The sequence below is a fragment of the Lissotriton vulgaris genome, chromosome 10, assembly GCF_964263255.1.
Source record: "Lissotriton vulgaris chromosome 10, aLisVul1.2, whole genome shotgun sequence".
Lineage (NCBI taxonomy): Eukaryota > Metazoa > Chordata > Amphibia > Caudata > Salamandridae > Lissotriton > Lissotriton vulgaris.
The window spans coordinates 844,474,018-844,499,689 of NC_141698.1; the positions used below are offsets into that span (position 1 = coordinate 844,474,018).

The 25,672-nt window shown below is 44.7% G+C and overlaps 1 protein-coding gene across 1 annotated transcript in view; it reads left to right on the forward strand.

Annotated features, from left to right (window-relative positions):
* The window catches only part of CUBN (cubilin), a 1,372,460-nt gene that overhangs the window by 86,283 nt on the left and 1,260,505 nt on the right, over window positions 1–25,672 (forward strand). The window contains exon 7 of the mRNA XM_086941783.1: window positions 1,455–1,581. Within this exon, the coding sequence (XP_086797909.1) occupies window positions 1,455–1,581 (127 nt within the window). The remainder of the gene's footprint in view (window positions 1–1,454; window positions 1,582–25,672) is intronic.

Sequence of the window (25,672 nt, forward strand, 5' to 3'; positions counted from 1 at the left end):
GACGAAATTGACCCCTTCCATGGCTGCTGTGAGTGAGGGATTTCTTGCCACAGGATGTCCCCTAGGCAGGACATCTAGGGACAAATCTAGGCGGGTCAGCAGACATTAATCCATTGACCTGGTAGGGATCTGGATCAGCAGATGAGATGACTGTCAATTGGCTTCAGTTCATCTGCTGCCTCTTGCGGACGATCTCCTTAGCACTTTATTAGATATGTTATGTTGTTGTAATTTCCATAACAAACAGTCTGCGTCTTCTTTTCCTTGTAGCACTTTAAGGATTATTACCGACTTCTTTCCATGTGGTTTCTAGATTTAGAGACCATTGCATATGAAAGAGCTTTTTAGTTTTTCAGCAAATATGGTATTTTGAGACACTGACTCTCTTTATGAACCTCATAAAATCGATAAGTTAATTGAAGCTTGTTGCGTTGATTTTGCCTTAGTTCTCTAGTTTGCATACTTTTTGAAATCTTAATGGACTGGAAACTGATTTTAATTAATAACTGCACTGATGACCTTGGACTATATCTAGACTGACTATGGCACACATTCGTTTTCTTTGCTTAATTAAAAGACTTTGAAGACTCTTACTTGAGTTGCATAGGTGCTGGAAACAGGTGCTGCAGCACCCCCAAAATAACGATGCTGGAGTTCAGAAGTTGAATGAGCAATAAAGATGACTTTAAATGTTGTTTCTATCTTATCAAATTTCCTGTGCCTTCAAAGACAGAGGTCAAATGTCAGGTTAAATCTTTGATAAATTGCTGCTTATACTTTTAACATTTAGATTAGCGTTTACTTTTCTTTCTCTGACTGCAAAGCTAGAGGAGTTTGCAAAGTGAACTATCAGACAATCTGTCTGGTGTACAGAGAGCATGGATAATGCTAATTTTTTTCTAACACTCAACATTTAAATACCTGCAAAATAACAGGATTAATATTTCAAATATCAGCAGTTATAAAAGCACAAATTAAGCACATTCTTCTGTAATTTTGAAGTGCGATGGAAACTAAGATCAAAACAAAGCAGGCCATTTTACTTGGTGATGTGCACATGTTCACATATTATTGTTTATGTACAATATAGTTTTATCATTAAAACTGCATGTCAGTGAGAATGTTATGATCATTTCAATGGAAAATGTACTGTCTGTAAATGACAGTGCTCTCACATAGCACGCTTCCGTAATATATTTGCTACAGTGTGCTTCAAGGTGTATTGCCATCTACATACTATACCCTTACTACTCTCCTGCTCATGGACATGGCTCATTTTCTGTACTTATTCTTTGTGTGACACTTGGATTTTTCACAATTCTTATGCCTTCAGTGATCTAACATTGATGCCAGCACCCCCACTCCCAAAATTGTTCCATGTTTCCAGCCACTGTTTAATTGTGGGCTTTAAGGGTCGCTATAATTTTGTTATGGTCATTTTCTGTATTCTGCAGCTGCACCTGCCCACCCGAGTGGCATGGACCACATTGCACCTCAAAATATGATGACTGTCGAGGAGGTTCTCAGGATCTCTGTGTGCACGGCATTTGTGAAGACGAGGACCGAGTGCAGGAGAATCAAGTAAGGAACTATACCAGAACCTATTATTATCAGTGACTTTTTTTTTAATGGGGTTGTATTGGGTTAGTAGCCCAAAACTATTGTTTGTCTGAAATAATTTGATTTACCATTACATTTTATAAATATTACATTATCAGTCTATTCAAGAACGCCTGCTTTCCTTCTAATAGTAGTAGAGGTGGGAGAGGTGTGGCACAGCAGCCAGAGCGGCTGACTGGATTGGAGGGATCACGGTTCGATTCTCGGTGCTGGCGGCAGCTCATGTGACTCTGAGCAATAGCTCACTTAATATCCCCGACGGCACCAAGCGCCTTGAAACCTTAAGGGTTGATATGTCTGCGATTTAGAAAAATGGATTACCATAGTAAAAAGATAGGTACACACAAGGTTTAATGTCATGCTGTTTAGTATGTATGTATGTATGTATTGGCATTTATATAGCGCACTACTTACCCGTAGGGTCCCAAGGCGCTTCGACCGCTGCGAAACCCTTCCTGGCTTCCCTGAGAGATGGTCCCTTAATGGGTATCTCCAGGGTGAGACCAGGCATCCCCGGCGGTCTGGTGGGGCCGTTAGTGAAGATGAGGCAAGCTAATGCCCAGAGTTGCCGAGTGTGATCGCTGATCAGAGTGGGCACCGAGGCGAGAGAATTATCAAGTCCGCTGACCCTGGTCCAGAAACCTGCCGCGCCGGGAATCGAACCCTGGTCCCGGGCCGTCCTCTGCTGAGAGAAACAGGATACTGCATTAATTAAATTGCCTAAGAATAAGAAATCTTTGATATAATCTCCTTCTGGAAGAGGAGTTGTGTCCTTGCCACTGGAGCTGCTGACTTTTAACTTTTAACTGAAAACCAGCCTGCGCTCACAATTATGTGACTCTTAGCAAATCACTTAATCTCCCTGTGGCCAAACAAATGTGTTTCATATCCTTGTGCTCATGTAAAAGTGCTCTATTGCGCTGGGGTTGCGCTATACAAAAGTACAACAATATAGACATAAATAATTAAATATTAATATTGAAATGAAACTCAAAGGAACAGAGACTTCTTTTTCAATGATGTACATAATTGTTATTTTCCCGTGGGAGAGATTAAGGGGCAGATTTATGTTAACTGGCGCATCCCGAGGGATGCGCCAGTTAACATGCGCCACGGTGCGCCACAGCTGCGCCACCCATGGTGCGCCGCATTTATGATGCGGCGCACCATGGGGCAAAAACGGCACAGATGCGTCACGCATCTGTGCCGTAAAAGTGACGCATTGCTGGAGTTGTGTCGCAAGCGCGACGCAGCTCCAGCAAGGCTCGGGGGTGCCCTATCTGACCGATGCTGCGTCAAGCCTTACGCCTGCTTCAAGCAGGCGCAGGGTTTTGACGCAGCATTGGGCTAAAAGTGACTGAGTGAAATCTTATAGATTTCACTCAGCCACTTTTGCGAGGCGCACCTGCCCCGGAACGCCCACCCTGCGCCGGAACGCCCACCAGCGGCGCAGGGCTTTACAACGTGACGCATCTGCCTAGATGCGTCACGTTGTAAATCGGTCGTAAGGATGCGCCACGTTTACGTCACAGTTGCGTGACGCAAACGTGGCGCATACACAACATAAATCTGCCCCTATATGTATTCTAAAATGTATTTCTTTGTCCCCCCCCCCCCCGCCCCTAGCATGGAGTAAAAATAATTGAATAGAACTCTTTAAACTCACTGGCTGCCCTGGCCTAGGGCTCCTACTGCTATTACCTACTTCCTGTGCTTTGAAGGAATCAGTGCTCATGCATGTGTGACTTACTCAGGGCCACTGAAATTATGCAGTAGAGGAGCACCAAATTATGCAACAAGGTTGACTAAATTATGCAGCAAGAACAAGTAAATTATACGGCTGAAAGCAGCACATTTTGCGATAGCATTCATTATTTTGTCATTTTACACCTGGTAACATTGTCTGAGAAAATAGTTCGCCTAAATTAGTACCAATTTAACACCCAAATAAAACAATTAGCAACTGAAAGATGACCAGACAACCTTTGCAAAAAGCCTTCCGGTGCGCAGAAACCCTAGTCGCCATATGTTTTGTAACTTTTGATCCGTTAGAGTTAGAATATAAAATTGGGGTTAAAATCTGTTTTATGTGGCAAATACAGCAAATCCATAATCATGCACTAATCGGCGTGGAAGCAGATCACATATTATAGTGGCCCAGCTTACAACTAGAGCAAGGTCACTATTACTTAAGTTTAGATTTTCTTCTTTAAAATACTTTCTAATAATTTTACAATATTGTCTGAGAAAAGAGTATATTGTGCTGGAGTGCTCATGTAAGGAATCTTTGCTGGTGCTAAGTGTTTACATTTTGCGTCTGAACAGTAAACATTGCAGTGTCAATATGACTCTTTATATAGAATTAGAGTGTATAAATGATTATGTATACCTGTAAGGGCTGCACTTAAAGATTTACATAACCAGAAGGGAAGCAGTCTGAGGGAGAACTGCAAAAGTGTTACTAGATCCGACCAATTGACTCATTGCAAGTCTCTTGGTAATGGTGTTTTCATTCAATTTCACATTCCCAGTTGAAAACACATTTTGCTTTCACCAGGGTTTTACCTCAACTAAAATTCATCCAGGTGTCTAGATATTTTCTCAAGAAATTTGCATGCGGAAAACAGTATGGGAAGTCAAATACTGCATGCTTTTACCACTTAGTATAAACAAAACTGCATATTAATCCTCATTCCTACGAGGAAAAAAAAGGAAATTAGGTGCAACCAACCCCTGAATACAAAAGCAACCTTGGAATAGAATACTTTATTGTGCATGGTTATTAAAAACCTTTACAATATAAATAAAAAAGGATTCAGTAAAACATAAATCAAATTTTAGCATGTTAAAACAGAGATTCTGTCCTTAAGACAAGACACAAGATTCCATAGTGAGATAGCAGCAGCAGAATTAAAAGAAGCTTAACATCATGTTAGACAGCCTATTTATCCTAAAAACAGAAAAATAAAATAAAAAATAAAAAGTTAAGGAATAAATTATTCCTCCTTGCCTGCCAAGGGAAGATAACAAAACAAAAATAAAAGAGATGCCACGGAGGAGGAGAGGATAGTTAAATTATGATGACAGTTCGGGGGAGCCCTATTACCAATCAGTACTGGACAGTCTAAGGGAGGGCAACGGTGTCACTCTGGAGGGTGGGCTTCTGAGGTAACATTTAGCTCATCATTATGGCCCTTTACAGTGCTACTTGAGTTGTTCGTTCTTTCAAAAAAATTATTGAAGCGGGCCTCAGCTGTTTCAAGAAATGTTACTATTCGACAACTCAGTTGAATGTCATCTCCTTTGAAGCAGGCTAGCGCCGCTTGCCTGCAGGTCCGTATGTTACGGATGTTGAAAAGTGGTCGCAGGAGGAGGCAGCGATCTTTGGTGAGCTTGGTGCAGGTAGAGATCAGATGAACTATATTTTCCTTGCCAATCCCACAGACTCGGCATGTTAAAGGTAGATTTGGCCGTAACCATGGAGGAAGGTGAGCCGCTGACGGCAGTAGACCTAGGCGATATTTCAAGAATTTCTCTTTTGGTTTTTTTGTGAATCCTATCTGCAGATAGGTTTGAGGCAAGAGCATATTGTATGATTGAACTGTAAGCCAACCATGAGCCCGCTCTGTTAGGGCAGCTTTGTCCTGCAGCAATGATTCCTTCCGTACTATTTTATTGACCACCTTTTTAAAGAGAGCTGTGGAGCCTGAAAGTTCCCAAAGTTGCTGTAAGCCAAGGTCCTCAATGGCTGCTTCCAAGTACCGCCTTGCCGGGCATGTTTCTTTATTTTGAAGCTCCTTCCACAGGAGAGCGTTTAGGGTCTTCGGGTCTCCCCTGCTTACTTTATGCCAAGTTTTTATGTAGGCTCCCTTGCGCGCCAGCTCTTCTTTTTGTAATCCGAACTCTAATCTCATTTGGGCAGGCGATGCATACCTTGGAAGGCTGAAGATCATGCGCAATGCTTTTGCTACTGTTCTGTCTAGTAAGGGAGCGTCCCTTCCCCTCATAGCTTCGCTGCCATAAGTGATTGCTGGAAGTAATTTTGCCTGGATTACTTTTATGAGAGGAAGCAAGCTTGGCCCCGAAACTGTGTTTTTTAGATTTCTGAGCGCCGCTGCAGTGGTTAGTCCTCTCCTTTTTATGGCTTCACATTGCGGCTTGAAATTGCCCTTGTGGTCTATGATGACCCCCAGATATCGATATTCGCTGACCTTTTCTAGCTTTCTGGATGACAAGAGCCAGTTTCGTGTTGCTTTCTTTTTTGAAAGGTTAATACACATGATTTTGGATTTTTCACGATTGATGGTAAGCCTGTTGGCAGTGGAATATCTTGAGGTGATGTCCAACAGCCGTTGAAGGCCGACCGGAGTCCGGCTGATGAGTAACAGGTCGTCTGCGTAGAATAAATTTGAAATCTGTGAGCCCCCTAACTTTGGAGCGTGCGAGTTGCATTCATTTAGTAGTATAGATAATTCTCCCATAAAATGATTAAAAAGTATTGGGGCGAGTACACAGCCCTGTTTTACTCCTGTATATGTTGGAATCTTTTTTGTTAGAAAATCACCGGTGCCAAGCCTAACTCGCACCCATGTCTCGCTGTGTAGGAGAAGTAATTGGTTTAAAAGCACCGGGGGAATGTTCAACTTGTGTAGTTTTTCCCACAAAAGATTTCTGTCCACGTGGTCAAAAGCCGAGCTATAGTCAATATAGCACAAGTTTGCTTCTTGGGCCGCGTCGATTAATAAAGAAAGAGCTAAGATATTAGAGGTAGTTCCCATACCTTTGCAGAAACCTGTTTGGTTGTACGGGATTGCTGAAACTTCAGTTGCCCAGGATGTCAGTTCCTCTAGAGGCAGACCTGCGAAATATTTGGCTTCATTATCGAGCAGAGCCACTAGCCTATAATTTTTTGGGTCGCTTTTGTCACCCTTTTTAAAGATGGGGGAAATAATGGCTCCCCTCCAAGATGACGGGATTAATGATGTCTGCAGAATCTTGACAAACATTGGTCTGAGGGCAGCTGCCCAATAGTCGGGGTCTTGCTTAAATAATATGGGGGGGATCCCGTTTGGTCCCGGGGCCCCCTCACGCCTTCCCTTTGATATTCGATAACAGATCGAGGCGCACTTAATTTCAATTGTCTGGTCTTGCTGCCGGGGGTCGTTATAGTCACAGCTGAGTGTTAAACGTTCCTCGGTGTCTTTTATGAATTTGGACGTTCCTTGGATGTTAGTGTCGGTACCCTTGAAGTGAGTGCTAAGAAATATTATCCAATCGTCTTCAGGGACGAAGGAATTAATGCCTTGATTCCCCCCCGTAGACAAATTGTTGATTTTTCTCCAGAATTGAGCGCTGTTGTTTGATTTGGCGCCATATAGGAGTTTTGCCCACAGATGCTTTTCAGATTCTCGCTTAAGCCGCCAAACCAGCCTCCCGCGATCACGCTTTAACAGCCTCAGTTCGTCCTTGACAGCAGGGTCTGTCCTTACCCTTCGTAACTTTTGGCCGATAAGAGTTTTTAGGTGTTTTAGATGAGCATTATTTGTAAAAGCGTGATTGGGATGCCGCGTCGGATTAACCGACTTTCCCCCTCCGTAACGCTGGTTTTGTCTCAGTGTTTTCCCCATGTTTTTGCGTAGTGTTTCTGTAAATTTCTCCCAGCTGGCAATTAGATCTGTTGTTTCATTTTGGGCTTCACCAAGTGCTTGCTTTGCGTAGAGCAGGAGGCCCATGGGGTCATCTGTTCTGCACTTTAATCGCCTATAGTTTGCTGTATAAACTAGTTCATGCCCAATGGCGCATGCTGGGGTTGAAGTTGCAGAAGCCTCTAAAGTCACTTCTTGTAGTAAGTGATCACTGTAATCAAGTAAACCGGTATGGAAGTCAGTTGTCACTTGGAACAAATTACCAGAGAGGAAGGTGAAGTTAATTGTTGAACTGGTTGTTGTACTGTGGAATGTTGCTGCTTGGGGACGATCCCCTGGGAATCTCCCATTAAGCGCTCGTAGACCAAGTTCCTCAAGAGTTACTAAAAGTCGCTGTGCTGCTTTAGTCCTTCTTCCCCCTGATGAGTTGTCTTGAGAGTAGAGTTCCGATGCAAATGGATCCTCAATGGTGCTGACTTCGGTGGCTGATTTATTAAGCATGTTCTGATTGAAGTCGCCGCTAACCATCAGACTATTGGTATCCTCTGCAGTTAGTAGCTTTATAAGCTCTTCTTTCAGTTGCAGGGCTCCTTGCTTCTTACCTCGGGGATGTAGGTAAAGGTTAATTAAAATTAAGTCCTCCATCTTTCCCTGATCTCGGATGGAGATTCGTGATACTTGCATTGCGTTGGGGGAGTCTAGATTGTATGGTAGCTGGACTACTGTACGCGTTCTTTTTAAGGAACAATAAGTGACGAGGCCCCCTTTTTTGTGACCAAATCTTGCAGACTGGGTTGGAGGAATAAAATGCAGGGTAAATCCTGGAAGTGGTGGGGGAGAGTCTGACCAAGTTTCTTGCAAGGCTATGATGTCAAAGCTTTGCAAGTAGAGATTTAGATCTGAGTCCATAAGCTTATCCCCAATGCCGTTGATGTTCCAGGAACAGACTTTGAAGTTTTTAAGAGAATTCCCAATTTCAGACTTATTATGTCAATGATTTTCCGGCTTATTATTTATAGTCCTGGATAACCATGACCAGTCTGAGTTAGATCGCTCATTCCCGGCGTATTGCCTTCTTGCGCCTGGTCCTTTTGGTTGTGAACTGGACGGGGAGTTGCTGCGAGCCCCTCGCAGTACAGAGAGTGAGTGGTGGTCCTGGTTGGCCTGATTTTGTGCGCTCCGGTGTACAAAGTCACTTGCCAAGGGATCTGGGTATCTCGGTTTTACATATGGGCAAAGTATTATGCCCCAGCTGTTAAGTTTCGCTTGTTCGTTGAGCACGCGCTCAGCCACCTCGGTTGAGGCCCATACAGTTTTAGTGACCTCCACCCCCGGATGCTCCGGTGAGACTGTGAATTCAACTGAGTCGAGATCCTTGGTGGATATGTTTGTTAGGGTATCAATGGAGTTTAGCAGACGTAGAATGTTACCCCTGTTTAGGATGTCAAAAGCGCCCCTTGACGTGTATTTCGGGATTAATAAAATTGTGGGGTTACCTAAGTGCTCCTTTATCCGTTTGGGGCTGCTCAGCTGGCTTGTGGGGGTAATCTCAACCCTGTTGGATTTCTCTGCTGGCATTCCCTGATCAGGGGCCTTTGATTCATCTGCTTCACTTATAACCTGTTTTGAAGAACTTCCGGTTGATATTGCTTCAGGGGGATGGTCTAATTGTATCCCTTTGTCCATTTTGGGAGCTATATTTTTGGTACTTATGGTGCTCGTGCTAATGGTAGTTCTTTCTCCACAATCAATCAGACCCTCGCTTGTGTTAGATTTTATAATATTTGCACTGCCCCTCGGGGCGGGGCCGTCAACTTTTGTTGGGGTCGTCATGTTAGGAGTATTTATTTTTCGATTCTTTTTCCTTTGGCTCGTGTGCCACTGGTCCTGAGTAGGGAAGGAGCGTGAGTCTAATTCCGTGTCTGTCTCTGGCCTCGTTAGGGTCCACTTGTCAGGCGTTGAGTCTGAGGGCAGAATGCTGAGTTTGTTATTTTTAACTTTCCCTTCAGCCAAAGTGCCTAGCTTTGACTTGCGGCCCTTCCTCCTTTGCTTTCTGCCTCGTTTTGGGAGCGTCCGTGGTCCCTTGGGACATCATTTTGGATGGGTTCCCAAGTCGGGAATGAGCCATTGTTCGCTGCTACCAGGGTTTCTCCATCCCTGGGATGTCCTTGCGCTCTCAGTGGTGTTGCATTTTCCTCTTCCCTTGCCAGCTTGTCTTTTTGTATTAGGGGGGGCGAGCCCTCAGTAGGTGTTAACATTTCTCTGTTGTTTGTTTGCCGAGCTCTATTAGTACTCTCCAGATGAGCCGTTGGTAAACTATTTTTGACGGTCTCTCTGATACCTGTAAGGAGGTTGTCCATTGCTCCAGGTAGTGTAGCCAGCTTGTCCACAATTGCGATGCCAGGACAGTTTGTTTGTATAAGTGCTGTCTCCTCTTGTGCTCTTTTGACCAGACTGTTCAGTTCAGCTAGCTTATTGTCGATGTTGGAGACAAAAACTGATAGTGAGTGTAGAACTGTTACCTGTAGGTCCATTTTGTCCGATTGATATTGGATGGCGTTAACAGACAGTTGCATTGTGTGCAAGAGAGATTCCCATACGTCTACTTTGGTTTGCGGAGATGCGATCGTAGGGCCAAACTGTGGGGCTTTGCATCTTGGGCTTGTTACAGCTTCTTTTGGGGCCACGTGAGGCTGAGAGGTACAGCGGGCGACCAGTTCTTCCCACTCTTCTTGCGTGGGATACGAAGCCACTGGGTCCAGAGCTTTTGATGGAGTGGTGACTGTGGTTGCCTGCACCGGGAGGTGACCTCGAGGAGGGGTTAGGGGTTGCTCAACCTGTGCCGAATGATGAACTTGTGCCTGAAGCACGAGCGGCTCCGGTGCCGTAGAGAGGTCCCCCGACCAAGGCTGTCCCGATGGTATGTCAACATATTCAACGGTTACCTCTGTGCACTTAGTAAGTTCTGATTGCTCTTGCCCGAGATCTTGTGGAGAGGGTAAGTTTTTTTCTACCGTAAGGTCCTCTATTGGTCATGGGGAGCCTTGCCCTGCCTTTGTTGCAGGACCTAGGATCCTCACCTTCAAGTTGCTTGGTATGCTAGGAACTGGTGCCGGGGAAGCCGGGACTTCTGGGGTGCCAAGGATGCTGGGCTCCTTAAGAGCCGTTTGGATCCCTGGATTTTTCTCAGAGACTCTGGCGATCTTGGACCAGACTTCTGGGGAGCATTTTTCTCCCGATGGTTTGGTGAAGACCTTCTGGGCCGATTTTATTATAGACCCCATACTAAGGGCACTCTGAATAGATTCCTGCTGTTTGCTCGTGAGTGCCTTTGATTTTAATTCATGCACTTGGGACTGAATTGAGCCCGGGTCAGGATCGAGGCCCCACTTTCTGATGGTCATCGAAGAGGTTGCCCCTCTGTGGGATTCGCTGTAATTTCCAGTGTGATTTTTGGTCTGTGAAGTGTCAGGGCAGTCCATCTCGTCGCTGTCTTCTTCTCTGACATCTTCTTCTTCTCCTCCTCCTTCTCCGTCTTCGTCATCCAGCGCCTCCAGGGGGGGCTTTCTTTTCAACCCTCTCATTGGCTCTTTCTTTTGCTCTGTCTGAATCTCTTGTTCTGGTGCGTAGGAAACCGGTAGTATCGGTGTTGGCAGGTTGTTGGGCTGCCGAGTATTCAGGCAAAGAACCGAGCCTGCGTCCTTGATGAATGAGAATTTTGTATAGATTTTTGGTTGGTAGCATAACCCTTTGAGGTTATGTGATAGCTCAGGGCATGGGAGGTGTGGGAGAAAAGGGGTCAGAGGGATCAGCCGCTCATCCCCCCCCTCCCTCACCCCCAACCGCCACCCCCTTCTTTAGATCATCTTCTTTGCCGACACTCGTAGAGTCTGTATTGGAATTCTTGTTGCCCTTATTTGCTCTCTTCGATCTTTTAGTAGGGTTCAGGGGTACATGTGAGTCCCTGGATCTCCCGGATCTCATTGTGATCTTCTTGTCTTCCTGCTTTTGTTCCAGCCCTTTGTTCTCAACTTCTTGTTTCTTCGACCTCTTCTTCGCGGGGTATTGCCTTTGCCTTAGCCCTTGCTGCGCTTACTCCCCCCTTGAGCCCTTTGGACCCAACACCCGAGGTTGAGTAATCTAGTCTGGAAGGGTCTGGAATAGGGTAGAATAGACTGCTGAGGCCTGGGGGTGGGGAGCCAGAAGACGGTGGCCACGGGTTGGGGGGGCTAGGTCCTAACCAAATGCTGTGGCGTCTGTGGATGTGTTACTACTTCCTTCCTTCCTTCAGACAACTCGGCGTAAAATACTGGGGCGTCCCTCCTGGATATGCCACTCGTGAAGTCTCTTCCTCCTGCTCTTGCTGGTTCTGTAACCCCGCCTCTGCCTTGGAGGTTTGCGAGTAACTCTTTCCTTCCTTCCAACTGCCCAAGAAGCCGATTCTAAGCCCGGCCGTGGCAGCTGGGTAGTAGTGGGGTAGCAGGGCTGCAACCTCAGTCTCTCTCACTTACAGGAGGGGGCTGGATGAAGGGGGGGGAAACAGACAGTTCTCACCCACTCACCCCCTCTCTGCGCCGTGGGCGAAGGCTGAGAATAACGCTTGGGGTCCTGCTATTCACTTGCTGCTCAGTCTGCGCTAGTCCACTGCCACAGCTCACCTGCTCTCTGTCTGCTCTCTGTCTGGTCTCAGACTGCCGGAGTAGTGGAGTGCTCCAGCTGTGGCTGCGATGCGACCGAGGCTCCCACTCCCCGACCCCCCTGGCTCCTGGCTGTCGGCTGGTCCGGGGGAGCAAGAGGGGGCTGCTGCGGACTGGGAAACCCGGACTGGTGTTTATTTTTTCTTAACCCAACAATACTCGCACACTGAGAATGAGAGATTATGGACCTTATTTCTAGTTTTTTCTAGTGTGGGGGACAGGGTACATTTTTAGAGTGTCATTAACAATAATGCACTTTTAAAATGGCAAACGTAACATTCCCTATTTTTTACAGCATCCTGTCTATCAGTCTTTAAATAAGACCCTATGTATATTGATATTTGTTTCAAAAGTACACATTTGCAATAATCTGTTCTTCTTGATGCTAATTTGGGTGGGGAGGTGTGGAGTAGATGAGTTTCTTAGAATTGCAGAAGACCAAATTGAGGGTAATTCGGCAAATCTAATAATGCAAGCACATTTCTGCACTGTTTTACAAACTCTTCTCAAAATCAGATTGTTATTGACAAATCTTGGACACTAGCAAACTGTTCAGACTGGAGAGAAAAGGCTTGCCTGCTAATGAAAGCTTTTTTTGATCTGTGTGATGGCCAGCAGTTTAGGGTCCTGAGATCACTGTGAGTACGTGGGTTGAACAGACTACATTATGCTTACTGAAAAACAGGGTCTTGTCTCATGTAAGGACCAATAGCAGGTGGATGATACCATGTTAGAAAATATGTGTTTCATGCGTGGTTGCCCTCCAATTCTTTACACTATGTGCATTTACTAATCCGTAATAAAGTGCCTATGCTCCCCCTTCAACCATGGTTAAATTGGTTGATTCGCACATTTAACCTGCTTGTAAGTCCTAGTACATGGTGTGAAAATGCACCCAGGGTATGGAACTTAAATGCCAATTATGGGCTGCAGCACTTATTGTGCCATCCACTAAAGTATTGCAAAAGGAGCAAATGAAGGATGTAATGCTGAAAAATGCAAACATTCACCCCCAATCTCAAAGATCTGGTTTTAATCCATCGTTCTTTTGCTCACCTCGCTACCCCAGTTTGGACCCAGCCGTATGCAAATCAGTCTTGACCCTGTTCCATATGATAACAGTACAGATCGAACTGCCAAGCAAGGTCCTCCCTAGATGGGAAACAAGCATCCTGTAACCGGTTTCGGGGCATCAACCCTCATCAGCCAGGCTAGCTTGAATCCAGTGGTGCAGCGAGCACGGAACCCATGTCTAGACATAACCTTCCCACCTAGGGTGACAAATGCAAAAGCAACAAATGATGGTCGGAATGCTGAACAATGCAAACATTCACCCCCAGTCACAAAGATCTGGGTTTAATCCATCGTTCTGTTGCTCACCATGCCACCCCAGTTTGGACCCAGCCATATGCAAATCAGTCTTGACCCTGTTCCATTTAGTCCAGCCCAAACTGCCAAGCCAGGTCTTCCCTGGACCGGAAACAAGCAACCTGGGACCGGTTTTGGGGCATCACCCCTCATCAGCCAGGCTAGCTTGAATCCAGTGGCACAGTGAGCGTGGGACCCACGTCACGTCACTATAGTGGCAGCGCAAACATGGCTTCAGGGCTACCCTATGTTACTTGATGATAACAGTCAAAATTGCAGTTCGACCTGTCAAAATAAACCCTTTTGACAAGTTAAATCCTTACTTGAGAAATGTAACGTTAGCATGTTTTTTCAGCAACTAGCTGTTAAAAGCTACTTTCACTGCACAAAGCCTGGCTGGCCCATAGAGAAACATTGGGAAGTGATTTTAAATACGGATACTTTCTCTGAGGAATAGGGTCCACTAGAATAAAAGTTAAACATCTTTTATTAAAAGTTATTTAAAATTCAATATGATGCTGGAGTTGATTTTCTGATAAATATTAAAGATCAGTAACTTTTAGAAAGTTACCTTTTAGATGCCAGAATTTCCTGAAGGCTAATTTGCATTGGTTCTCCAGCTTCCCCCAAACAATGATCAGCCTTCAATAGGTGTGAAAAAGGTGTGAAATTACTCAAAGGAGCGAATAATAGGCTTACCTGAATGGGCAGAGATGACACCTTTGAGACCCACGGAACATGTTGGATGGGTACTGGGGGTCTCACAGTAAAAGCACAGTGTCATATATAGCTTGCCATGTCTGCTGAGCCACATGCAACACTTAGGGGCACATTTCAAAGAGAGAGAAAGGGATACTAAGACAATTCTAGTGTATCCACTCTCTGGTTGGTAGAGGACCTTGATTTTGCCCTACTAGACCTTTGTATCTGGGTTTGTTGTGGGTACAGTGCCTGCCTCAGACCAGATGTTCGTGTTTGATGTGGGGGGGCGTTTAGGATTTCCATAGTACTCTCCTCACACACAGCCCTCAGAGAGTTTAGTATGGCGAAAGGATTCCACCATCTTGAAAACGCACTGACACATGGCATTTTAGGCCTGCTTGCAGTACGACAAAAAGTATGTACTATAAACGTGGGTAGGGTTACGACTGGGAATCTTTATCCCATTGGTTTGTTATTCCCACCCACTAGCCAGTACCAGGCAGAAATGTGGCACTTCCAGGTACCCACTTCAAGACACTTTCTGAACTTGTGGAAGATCAAAAGAGGACCCAGACCTGCTGACCTGGAAAAAAGCCCAGAAAGTCTAGATCTGCTCTCTCCTGTATCCAGGACAAAGAAGAGGACTCCACAGTTAATTTGACTGACCACCTGTGTGGCTACAAGGAGACAACTAGCTGCAAGATGCCTTTTCCTGGAAGTACCCAGCTTACTAATGGCAACTGGACCTGAAATGGACACTGCTGTTGGCCTCTGGCTCACACCCTGTGATTCTTCAAATGCCTCCTCTGAGGTTTTATTGGGCTTTAAAACTCCTGTGGTTAGTTGGGACATAAATGACTAAGTCAGAAGGTAAAATCTTTGACATCATAAACCTGGTTGGTGTATCAGACCTGTGGTCCATCACAGTCAGCCTCAAAATGCACCCAGGTCCCAATCTACTGCGACCATTGACTATTTGGGTGCTTTGTACTTTTGGTACTATTTCTACTTAAAATTTGTGGTATGTTTTATGGCTGTGACTCAAGCTGAATAAAAATTATTATATATACTTTAAATTTGGAAAAAATCATATCCTCAGTTCCCCTTATTGGATTATTGTCATTTTGTTTATCACATTTCACTCTATTTTTGGTTTTTAGTTTGGGATTTTCATTGTTTTTTGTTTTTACTTTATTACCATGTTGGTATTGTATAAAAACGTTACACATTGTTTTAAGTTAAGTCTGTATGCATCCTGCCATAGCTACCAGGCACTTAAACTCAGGATAGTTTAGTGACTTTAACGGTTCACCTGACATGGGTTGCGATTATTCCTTGCAGTGGGTAGTAATCCACCCCAAATAATAATCCAGTTTCAGCCATCAATGGAATTATTACTGTCCCCACTGGGCCAAAGACAAAGACCAGCATTGTGGACATGGCACAGTGAGTGGAGCAGCAAGTGCACTAAAGCTTCTTGAAATCATAAAGCAGAAGCTAAACCATATGAGGTTGGCGTTATATAGTCCTCTTGCCATGGAAATGTTAGAGGCTGTCATCTATAGTCTCCAGAAGTCCTGTAATGCCAGTTGTTACTGCTAAACTAGCTCATGTCCTAAAAGGACAGGTAGGGCTTCCCTTGGAACTGGTAGCCATTGTACCAAAGGGCACTTCGGCTATTGGTAGTATGGGTTTATCCTAGTTAACGGCAGAGTCTCTATAAGCTGGCTGGATCTTAAAGAAGTCTAGGCTGGGGAACATCTCTTGCTTTGATCTTGGTATTACAGTATTTTTTGGGTTCTGGAAGGGATGCTCCGTGTATTTGACACCTCTTAGACCCTACATTACAGGTATCATGGAAATTACTGCAGGGAAGCCAGGGGTCAAAAGCTCTGATTCTGACCGCTATCCTTAAACCAAATGTAAGCAATTATTAGTTGTTTCCCCAAAATGGGAAAACAATGTTGATTCAGAGACCTGGTTCTTTACCATTTTTCCCTAATTCTAGAGAGAAAACTGCAGATATTTTCTTCCTGCTTTGAGGAGTGAGTGGGAGGGTATGAGGTGGGAGAGAAAAGTTTCAAGGCAGGATTGAGCCTGTCCTGGGAGAACAGTGCCTACTCCTCTCATTCAGGCAGGGGCTTAAAAATGCTGATAATCTCAGCCCCTGCTCCTGCAGCATTGTAAATGCTCTGCTGTCTAGAGGAATTGAATGGTTGTGTACAAAGTTTGCAAGTTGCAGAATATCTCCCAGAGTTATTGCGAGGGGTGAAATAACACCTCTTGTAATGAGGGCCTAAGTTGCTACAACTTCATAATACATCAGCTTACCTCCAGCAACACAGAAACGCAATTAATGTTTTCAATTTTTTTAGGTCAAGGCTTTCTGCTATGTACTGACTGCTGGTGATATGAAATGTTTAAAAGCATACAACTACTGGAATACTCTATATACATCTACTTATATATGGGGCGGCTGAGAGGGAACGTCCTCCTGCTAGCTCCCACCTGCAATGGTCATGGAGGCAGGAGGCTGGCACACCAGCGCCCCAAGCCTCAGACACATGCATGTGGGCTTCAACTCGTTTGGCGGTCATTTCTTTCTGTTCCATCTGGTGTCCTGGGAGTTGGGGTCCCCTAGACATTGTGCTTGTGCTGGGCTTCAGGGGATGGTGTCCTGAGGCCAAAAAAGCCCCATGGGAAGGTGGGCCCCCGCACACCCGCTTGCCATTTACAAATGATAAATGGGTTTTTGCAACCCACGGAGGGTTGGGCCTCCTTGGGGAAAATGCGTAAAACTACAGTGAAAGCTCGGTTTCTTGGTTTGAATTTTGGAAAGGTGCAAATCTTAAAATAGGCATATATCGGGTCACCTCGGGCTGATTTTCTTCCTCTTTGGCTTGTTTTCCCCTTATGGCCAGGCCTAGCCACCAGGAGCATTTTCAGCAGGTCTCCTGAGATCTAAGGGGGTGCATTTTGCAAGGAAGTGGATTTCATGGCTCCTTGCACCAGTCTTCTGCTTTGCCTGACTATTGCTGCTCCTCTCCTGCTGATGGTGGTATCTCGCACACCCTCTCTGCAGCCAGCTAACAGAACCCCTCCCTGACTTGAAGTGAACTGGGGTGGGTGGGACAGTGGAATAATAGAATCCAGATCCTTTTCCCCAGTTGGTCCACAGGGGCATTAGGGGGCCAGAACAGCTAGCCCTCTAGGACCCCAACCTAGTCCTGGGGGTCAGCAAGAGCCAAGGTCTTTGGTTCATCCTTCCAGGGCAATAGGAGGCTTCTCCTGCAAGCTGGGAATCCTTTATGTCATTATCAACTCCAAACCCAAGGGCTTCTCCATTGTCTCTCCCCTGTGTGGTGTTTTTAAGTGGAGGGGCAGGTTATAGGGGCCAGGCACCCCTGGTGAATCCTGCCATATTGTCCCTCCACCTCTGTCCCAACTCTCCTGCATAGCATTCTGGCGCAATATGAAATGGCGATGTCTAGTTTTGTCCAGTATGACATTCTTTGAGGTCATTAGCGCAGCCCCTAGCTGACACCACTACCTGATCCTTTACGACTGAATCCTCAAAGGCTCTACCAAAACTGTGTTAGCTCCATATGTGTGGATTCCTTCCTTCATGCCAGTGGCCCTGGGAATGTATCAGCCCAGGAGCAGTGTGACAAGCTAATTATGAGATGCAAATGCCCCCCCACTTCCTTTGCCAGAAACTGAACCACTTACGGTTCATCGCCTTTTTATGTAGGGATGCCTTTGATCCTTCGGCTGGAGTTGAGAGTAAATAGCAGTAAGTGGGACAAAGGATTGGATCGTGAATATGAGCTAAGCCAAAAAAATATGACAAATCTTGAAGTCCCATAAGATGTGGGTTATTGGAGACTGCAGATTCAAACCCGGTGTACATATTATGCTCCAGTTTGATATCTTGCCGGACTTTTATAGGGCTAATTGGAGCAAAAGTGTAAGTTAGGGCAGATGATGTCTATGTGTTTAATACAGTGAAAACCCCACAGGTGTTCCAGGTATCACTACAGACCTACACTATGAATGCCAAACTCATATTATAAGGCCTTTCCTAGGTCAGTAACAATCCTTTCGGAGTCACTTCTGTGATATACTACCTGTGTGCAGACACAGGGCTGTGTAAAACAGTAGCTCCTCATGCAGCCCACACACTTGAGCACATGCGTGCTCACAAGCTGTGCGCTGGTGGCCTTATTATCATAAATGGTGGACACTGGCAGTTATCACTCTCAGCCCAATTACAGTGAATTTACCATGAGTGAGACCCAGGTAGTGAGAGTCACTCACAGTAAAAGTCCAAACAACAAGTAGTCATTTGTGAAAAATCCTGGAACTCATTTGCAACAGTGTGTGCCTTATGTTTAAAGTATCCCTGCCCAAGAGTGCCCACTCCTTGCTCCCATCGAGCAGATTTCCTCACTCATAATAATACACCATAGTGTCATTTTTTATATGAGTAAATCACTTTGCAAGTGTAATTCAAATTTTGCAAACACAAAATTCAAAACATAAATTCACAATTACAACACAAGCTGTTTGAGAGCCATTGTTCAATGAAAGTGCTCAAATAGCATTAAGAATCTGACTCTTACTGATCTTAATGATTAACACTGGGAAGGGAGATGGTAAAGATGGCATTTGGGTAAAGAACTTGAAACCTAACACTTAAATCTATGTGAATCCGTATGACAGATTCACATGTGCAGATAGATTCATTTATGAGTGGAAAACTACTTTCCTAATTCAGAAAAAACTGTACCTGCCTCCCAGAAGTTCACATACGTCTATTTAATCAAACTGATGTATTTTCCTCATGCAGAAATGTGGAACAAACTCCTTTTTCACTTGCAATCTTTTTTTCTCAGTCGTAAAAATGTTTTCAGGTACAGAAACCTCTTCCACTACACCCTCGTCAGTTTTTTAGGTGTTGCCTGCATTTTTGCATTTGAATAATGAATTTGCATTTGCCCTTGACATTACTCCAGTCATTGATGTTCACTAACTTTAACACGTGGACCCACCGAGGATTGTGGACAAACCATGAAAGAATAGTAAATTTGCTCACACAATATTTAAACAATACCATCAACATTTCTTTTATGAAATGCTATTTGCAAAGGCAAATTCCTACCATTCTTGAATCTGTAACTCGGGAATTATATTTTGCACTTCAAGGCACCTCAAAATCCTTTATGAGAATGGCCCTTAGCATCTCCATATGTTAATAGGATAGGATGAGTAGGCGAATCCACCTTGCTGTCAATTATAACGGCAGCAGTAGCAGCTAGATCACTCCCCAGTTCATCCATTACACAGAATCATGTCCTCATTTATGGAAATACGTTATCTCCAACCCTACAGACGAACAGCACGTGACTAGACTTTACTCCCTGTGCTGACCCTTTTCATCCTTATCTTTAAAGGAACTCACCTAACATTTTACTTTAGAGTAGTTCGCTTTTGGCATACATGATGGGATGTGTTCAGCCTTCCCCAGAGAGGTAAACCGAAAAGCGCAGTGTGTTCCGACTGCTCAGTAGCATAGTATCACAGCCCTAGCATACCAATAGCATACAGTGCAGATGCCTCTGATCCCTACATCCATCTCTTGGGACAGACTCCTAACTGGTCGAATTGGAAAAATGACAGAATCTGGCGCAGAAACGGACCCTTAGTATAAAAGGGGTATATAATCTGCAGTCCAGCACTCTATTGCCATCTGGTTCCCTAAATACAGAGCCCTTCCTTGAGGCTCTGGAATAAAGAAGCCTGGTGCTCAGAACGCCAGAGCAAAAGCGGTGCCACTTGTCCTTTTTCTGATACATACAAAGCACACAGACCAGAATATAAAAACAAAAGGCGATTGGCATACTGAACTAGCTGAGGCACCATCGTTCACTTCAGCCATTCAAGAACGATCACTCTGACCTTCAGCCAATCCGCTCGGTGTTCAGTCTTATGTGTAGCCGACATAATACTCCTGACCTATACTTGCATAAATCTGCACATGGTCTTGACAGGCATATTTCATCTACCTTGTGATACTTATGTACTCGATACAGAAGTTACAGGTTGTGCAAAGGCCACCCACTGAGCAAACAAGCTTTGGCACAGCCAAGGCTTCTGGATTGTACTATGAGAAGAGCTCTGTGGCCAGTTGCCTGAAGAGAGTCACCTAAAGAAGGAAGGGACCTAGTAAGAGCCCCTAGCAAGGATGCGAGGCACAGTTGGACATCCCTGAATGGACTGGAGAAGCTGCCTTTGCTGCTGAGGGATCTGCACGGCTGTGGGCGTATCAAGGAACTACTTTGTCACATCACCAAAGCCATGATGTAAAGTTACTGGCTCAGTGTAACTATCTGCAAAAAGCCATGACTATATCCTGATTGCACGCACTCTCACAACTGGCAGCTAAAGGTGTATGTAATCAGACAGGGCCAGCTTTAGCGCTGGTGGCGCCCGGTGCGACAATCATTTTTGGCACCCCCACACCACATGAATGCCTCCTCGGATTGCCTCACTACGACCGGGCATAAGTGCCCCTCATCTCTTCCGTCATAAGTTTTTGCTAAACACAGCCCCCCTGAGGTCGGCGCCCCGTCCACAGGTCGGCGCCCAGTGCGGCCGCACCTGTCGCACTGCCCTAAAGCCGTAATCAGATGCTATAAAGGTACGCAGTCATTCAACCCAAATAACCCAAATGCCAAGAAATCAGGAAATAGTTCTCAATCTGAACTAGATTTTCAAGAATTCCAAGTCCAAGGTGATGTTATATAAACATAGATTTCTAGTTTCTTTGAATATATTTTGTCTATAACAACATGAGTTGCATTAAAATACTTGAAAATTAAAAGTGCAAACCCACCAGTGATCCCTTTCCACTGCTATGGGACGTCCCATATTGAGTTCTTGTATTTATCTCTTTTAAAATCACGTGGAGTACATAAAAATACCAGTTTCAGTAAAATTAATAAATGTTTGTTAGAAACATGAAAAACAAAACATTGGGCCAGATTCACATTTAATTTTTTTCAATTTGCGGACAAACAGATTGGAAACATTTTTTTTTTTGTGCACGTTCCTATCCTTATATCAGATTTGATCTTCCTTAAATTGTACCTCGTTTGAGCATCTGCCTTTGGACACACATTCGTACCCCCCAACTAACACACCCTTCATGCAGTTCATCAAAGTTTGTGCAGATCGCTTCGTTTCTAGCCATAAAATGAGGGGAAGTTAAAATGTGACAGTTCAACAAGTGGTCTCTCTTGCAGAACCTTCTAGGCAAATTCACTCCCTTCGTAATGTGCGTGGAGACTGTGGGCTACTGACGTCATCAGGTCTGTCCCTCCCGCCTCCCAGCTCCTGGCAGCCTCCCTGCTTTAGTAAGAACGTGCGCAGCGCTGGCTTTTCTGTAGGAAAGGGGCACATTTAATGAGCAAAAAGTTCAGCACGGATTTGCAAATAATCGTTAGTGGATTCGGGCCCATCGTTTCAGAAAAATGTAGTGCCACGTTTTAGGAGTCTTGCTGCAAAGGGATTTTGTTTAAAATCATGTTGTTATGTGATTGCTACTGTCCATTGGCTCATTGTACAGTGACTGGCTCCGTGCTATGTTAAATGTTTATTTTACATGCGTGATGTATTTGCAAAGAATGGGCAGTAACGCGCAATAGTTGAATTGCAGGGGGTGCGGAAGCCCCAGAATGCACAAGCATTGATGTCTGTGCTTTTTTGCTCACAGATGTTCTGCAAGATGACAAATGTAGTAGGGCGGAAGTCTGGTGACTTCATTACAAGGATGCCCCCGTGAGAGCTGCATTTAATTTGTCCCCGCTGGGATGTTTTCTTCTTCATTGAGGTCATGTCGGGGGCAGTTGTTTTAGTGCATTCCAGGCCTGTGAAAGCATTCAAACTGATGATAGTAGATAGACGGTTAGTTGTTTCCTGTACTTGCAAGCATACAAAAGTATATGTCAGACCTTAACTTGGCACACTGCCTTTTTCGGTCTAGTCTATAAACAGCTTTTTTTAGGTCTCGCCTACAGACACCTTTGTTTGATGTCTTTTGTTGAATAATAATCTTTACATTAAAATACACAGACTGGGTGGCTTTGGGTCTGCCCATTGCCTCTCCTTGGTTACAGTGGCGGCTGGGGAACCTTGAAAGTGGTGAGCGTAAAACCCATATCCTGAATTGACTATGCGTAGTGAGCAAACATGACTGTCAAAAGCAAAGGTTTAAGATTTTTTTTTTAAAAATGGAGTTAAATAGTGCATTTTCAGCACAGTGCCACTCTCTCAACCATACTGCTCAGTGGGTGACACTCTGATATGGGTAGAAGTGAACTTGGCATGTACAAAGAGTTAGGAATTATGCGATTAATAACAGTGTAGTTATAAAGGGTAAAGTAGGCAATGAGACCCTCCTTCTGGGCAGTCTATTCCCTTCTCTTCCATTCTCGTCCTCTCTTCATATCTTTCTATGTGTCCTCTGCCTCTCTACACTAACTAAGTCCATTCCTTTACCTCTCTCCGCATCCCCCCCCTCCCCAACCCTCTCATCCATTCTTCCTCTTGGTTTTCCTTGCCCACTCTATTCTCTCCATCAGCCCACGTTTTCCATTTCCTAGTCCTCCCTCCTACCCATTCCTTCCAGCTAGCAGAATGCCACACTTCAATACTGCAGTGATGTTATATTACTCAATGGCTCATGCTTGCATGTAAAAAAATGAAACAAGCAAACTACAGTGGCAAAACTGAGTAAGATGCCTGGATGTTCTCTAGCTGATAAGCAGGATGCACCTTATTTACCTTACTTTGCACAACTTACTGTAAAACAGCAACCTCATGTAACCTACTCTCTGTTCAGCATTTACAATATTATAAAATATGAGAGAACAGAAATTGTAATTTAGGCTTCAAGAAAAAGCAATATAGCAATTCTTTAGTAGTAGTAGTAATACTTTATTCGATGTTGACATATCATAAAAGTACATACATTCATATAAAACAGTTTGGTTAAAAATATACATTTTCATATAGAAATTCTCAAATTAACTACTAGTGAAAGGATTGTACTTGCCATACATACAGTGGAGTACAAAGGTCAGTTTGGAAACGATTTTAAAACGAATTAGTGTGTTATAAGTGGCACTAGAAACGATTTATGTTAAAAAAAAATGCATATGTTGAAGCACAGGGTCAATTGTAATAAAATCACCTGGCCAGAAATGAACTTGACCTTCGGTTTAAATTGCCCAATTATTCTGAGGTGTGAAACCTCATAACACAGAGTTTAAACAATGGCAGAAGTGAAGTGCAAAAGCCTATAAATAAAAATGTTTATCATTAATTATTTTACTCCACAGATTGAAATTCTTGATAAATTCTAACTCACTCGTTTCCCCAAACCCAGAGCGGTCTTTCAGCAGTGGCAGGATCATTTTATGATTACACTGCAATTGATGAATGAATGTCACTGGGAGTGCAGATAATTGATATAATCGGTACTTCTTGGGGCAGGCCAGCACTGATTACAAGCACTGTGCAGCTACTAAGACTGTGGCTGACACTAACAAACAAGCATTTGCAATGCAATGGTCTCGGCATTATTAAAGGTCGAGCTATTGGCATTGCTTATGATTTTTTTTTAAATCATAAATAAATAGCATTGTCATTTACATTGCCAATAGCTTAATCGTTAAATAAATGGCATTCTCATTTACAATGCCAATAGCTTAATCGCTCGCATATGCATGACCTATTGCATTTACACCCACACAGAGCCACACACACACACATATACAGAGCCACCCACACAGAGTCATTTACATAGAGCCACCTACACAGAGCCACCCTCACACAGACAGAGCCACCCACACATAGAACCACCTACAAAAAAAGCTATCTACACAGAGCCACATACACACACAGAGCCACGCACACACACACAGAGGCACACACACACACACACACACACAGCCACACACATATACACACAGAGCAACACACACACACATACACACAGAGCCACACACATACACACACACACACAGAGCCACACACACACACACAGAGCTATACACACACACACACACAGAGCCACACACACACACACAGAACTATACACACACACACAGTGCTACACACACACACAGACAGAGCCAAACACAGAGACAGAGCCACACACACAGACAGAGCCACACACACAGACAGAGCCACACACACAGACAGAGCCACGCAAACACACACACAGACAGAGCCACGCACACACACACACACAGACAGAGCCACGCACACACACAGACAGAGCCACGCACACACACAGACAGAGCCATGCACACACACAGACAGAGCCACGCACACACACAGACAGAGCCACGAACACACAGGCACATAAAATCCGGGATGACAAGCAGGGAAAAGAGGCACAGAAGACACCAGAGACACCAAGAGGGAAGACAAAAGCACACACCGCCCCGCAAGCACTGACTCATAACGGTGACGCCGACCACGCACCCCCTGTACTCACGATGGTGACGCTGGCCTTGCACAGGTCGCGGGTCTCTTCCTGCAGGGCTTTGCATTTGAGCTTGTAGGGACTTAACTAAAATTCAGAGGGATGTAGGGAACCACCTGGGCCCAAAGTCCATGAGGACACATGTAGCACACACCCGATGGCTGGGAGTGGCCAAGGGGAACACAGGTGCTCGGGTCTCACTCTCAGCAGGCTCAGGTGTAAGTTGATGTGTGCCTGCACAGCAGCCCTCCACCTATGGTAACTTTACAGCTAGATCTGAATCTAAAATTAGTCCCCAGTAAGGGATTAAAACATGATGAAAGTTGGGCATGAGGTGCAGTGGTAAAGCTGGGAGTGCTTGTCAGTGCGGAGTGCATGGCTAAAGTCAGTGGCTGGTTTTCACTAAGCTAAGAATGTTTTCTTGCACATCGTGGCTCCTGTAGGGGACTCTGAGTTGTGATATACATGCCTGCATGTAGTGAATGCTCCCAGAACTCCCATGGGGAAGTAGGCCAGATATGCAGAATAGTGTTAGACCTGTGTGTTAGTAGCAGCAGGACTGCGCCACACCTCCAAGAGGAGACACACGTCAGGACCAAAATACACCGAAGAGTTCTTAGGATGCCCGGATCTGCAGTGCAATTTTACTTTTATGTAAAGGTTTCTGTGCTGTGACAGCACGGTGCTGTAGACCGTGATTAATAAATAGTGCATTGACTGAGTTGTGTAAAACAGCAGGATACTGTCGGCTACGATACCAGTACTGTGTCCGAGTTGTGTAAGGCCCCTCAGTACTCTACTACCAAGTTACTGGATACCAGCATGCATTGGCAGAGCTGAGCAGTGCGAGTGTCGTCTATGGTATAATAATGGGGAGCTGCAGGGCACGGTCATAGTATACTGCTGCATAAGAACCTTTGAGGTGTCTTCTAGGTGTTTAAGGAGTGGACCTTCTTTACTGGAGCGGAAGGATGCTGCCGTTCAGGAGGACAGTAGTGCAATGTCAGACCAGTATACGAAACCTATGCACAGTAGCAGATGTGTTCCATGTAAAAATAAAAATAGACTGCTGAAGCATACTGTCTTTT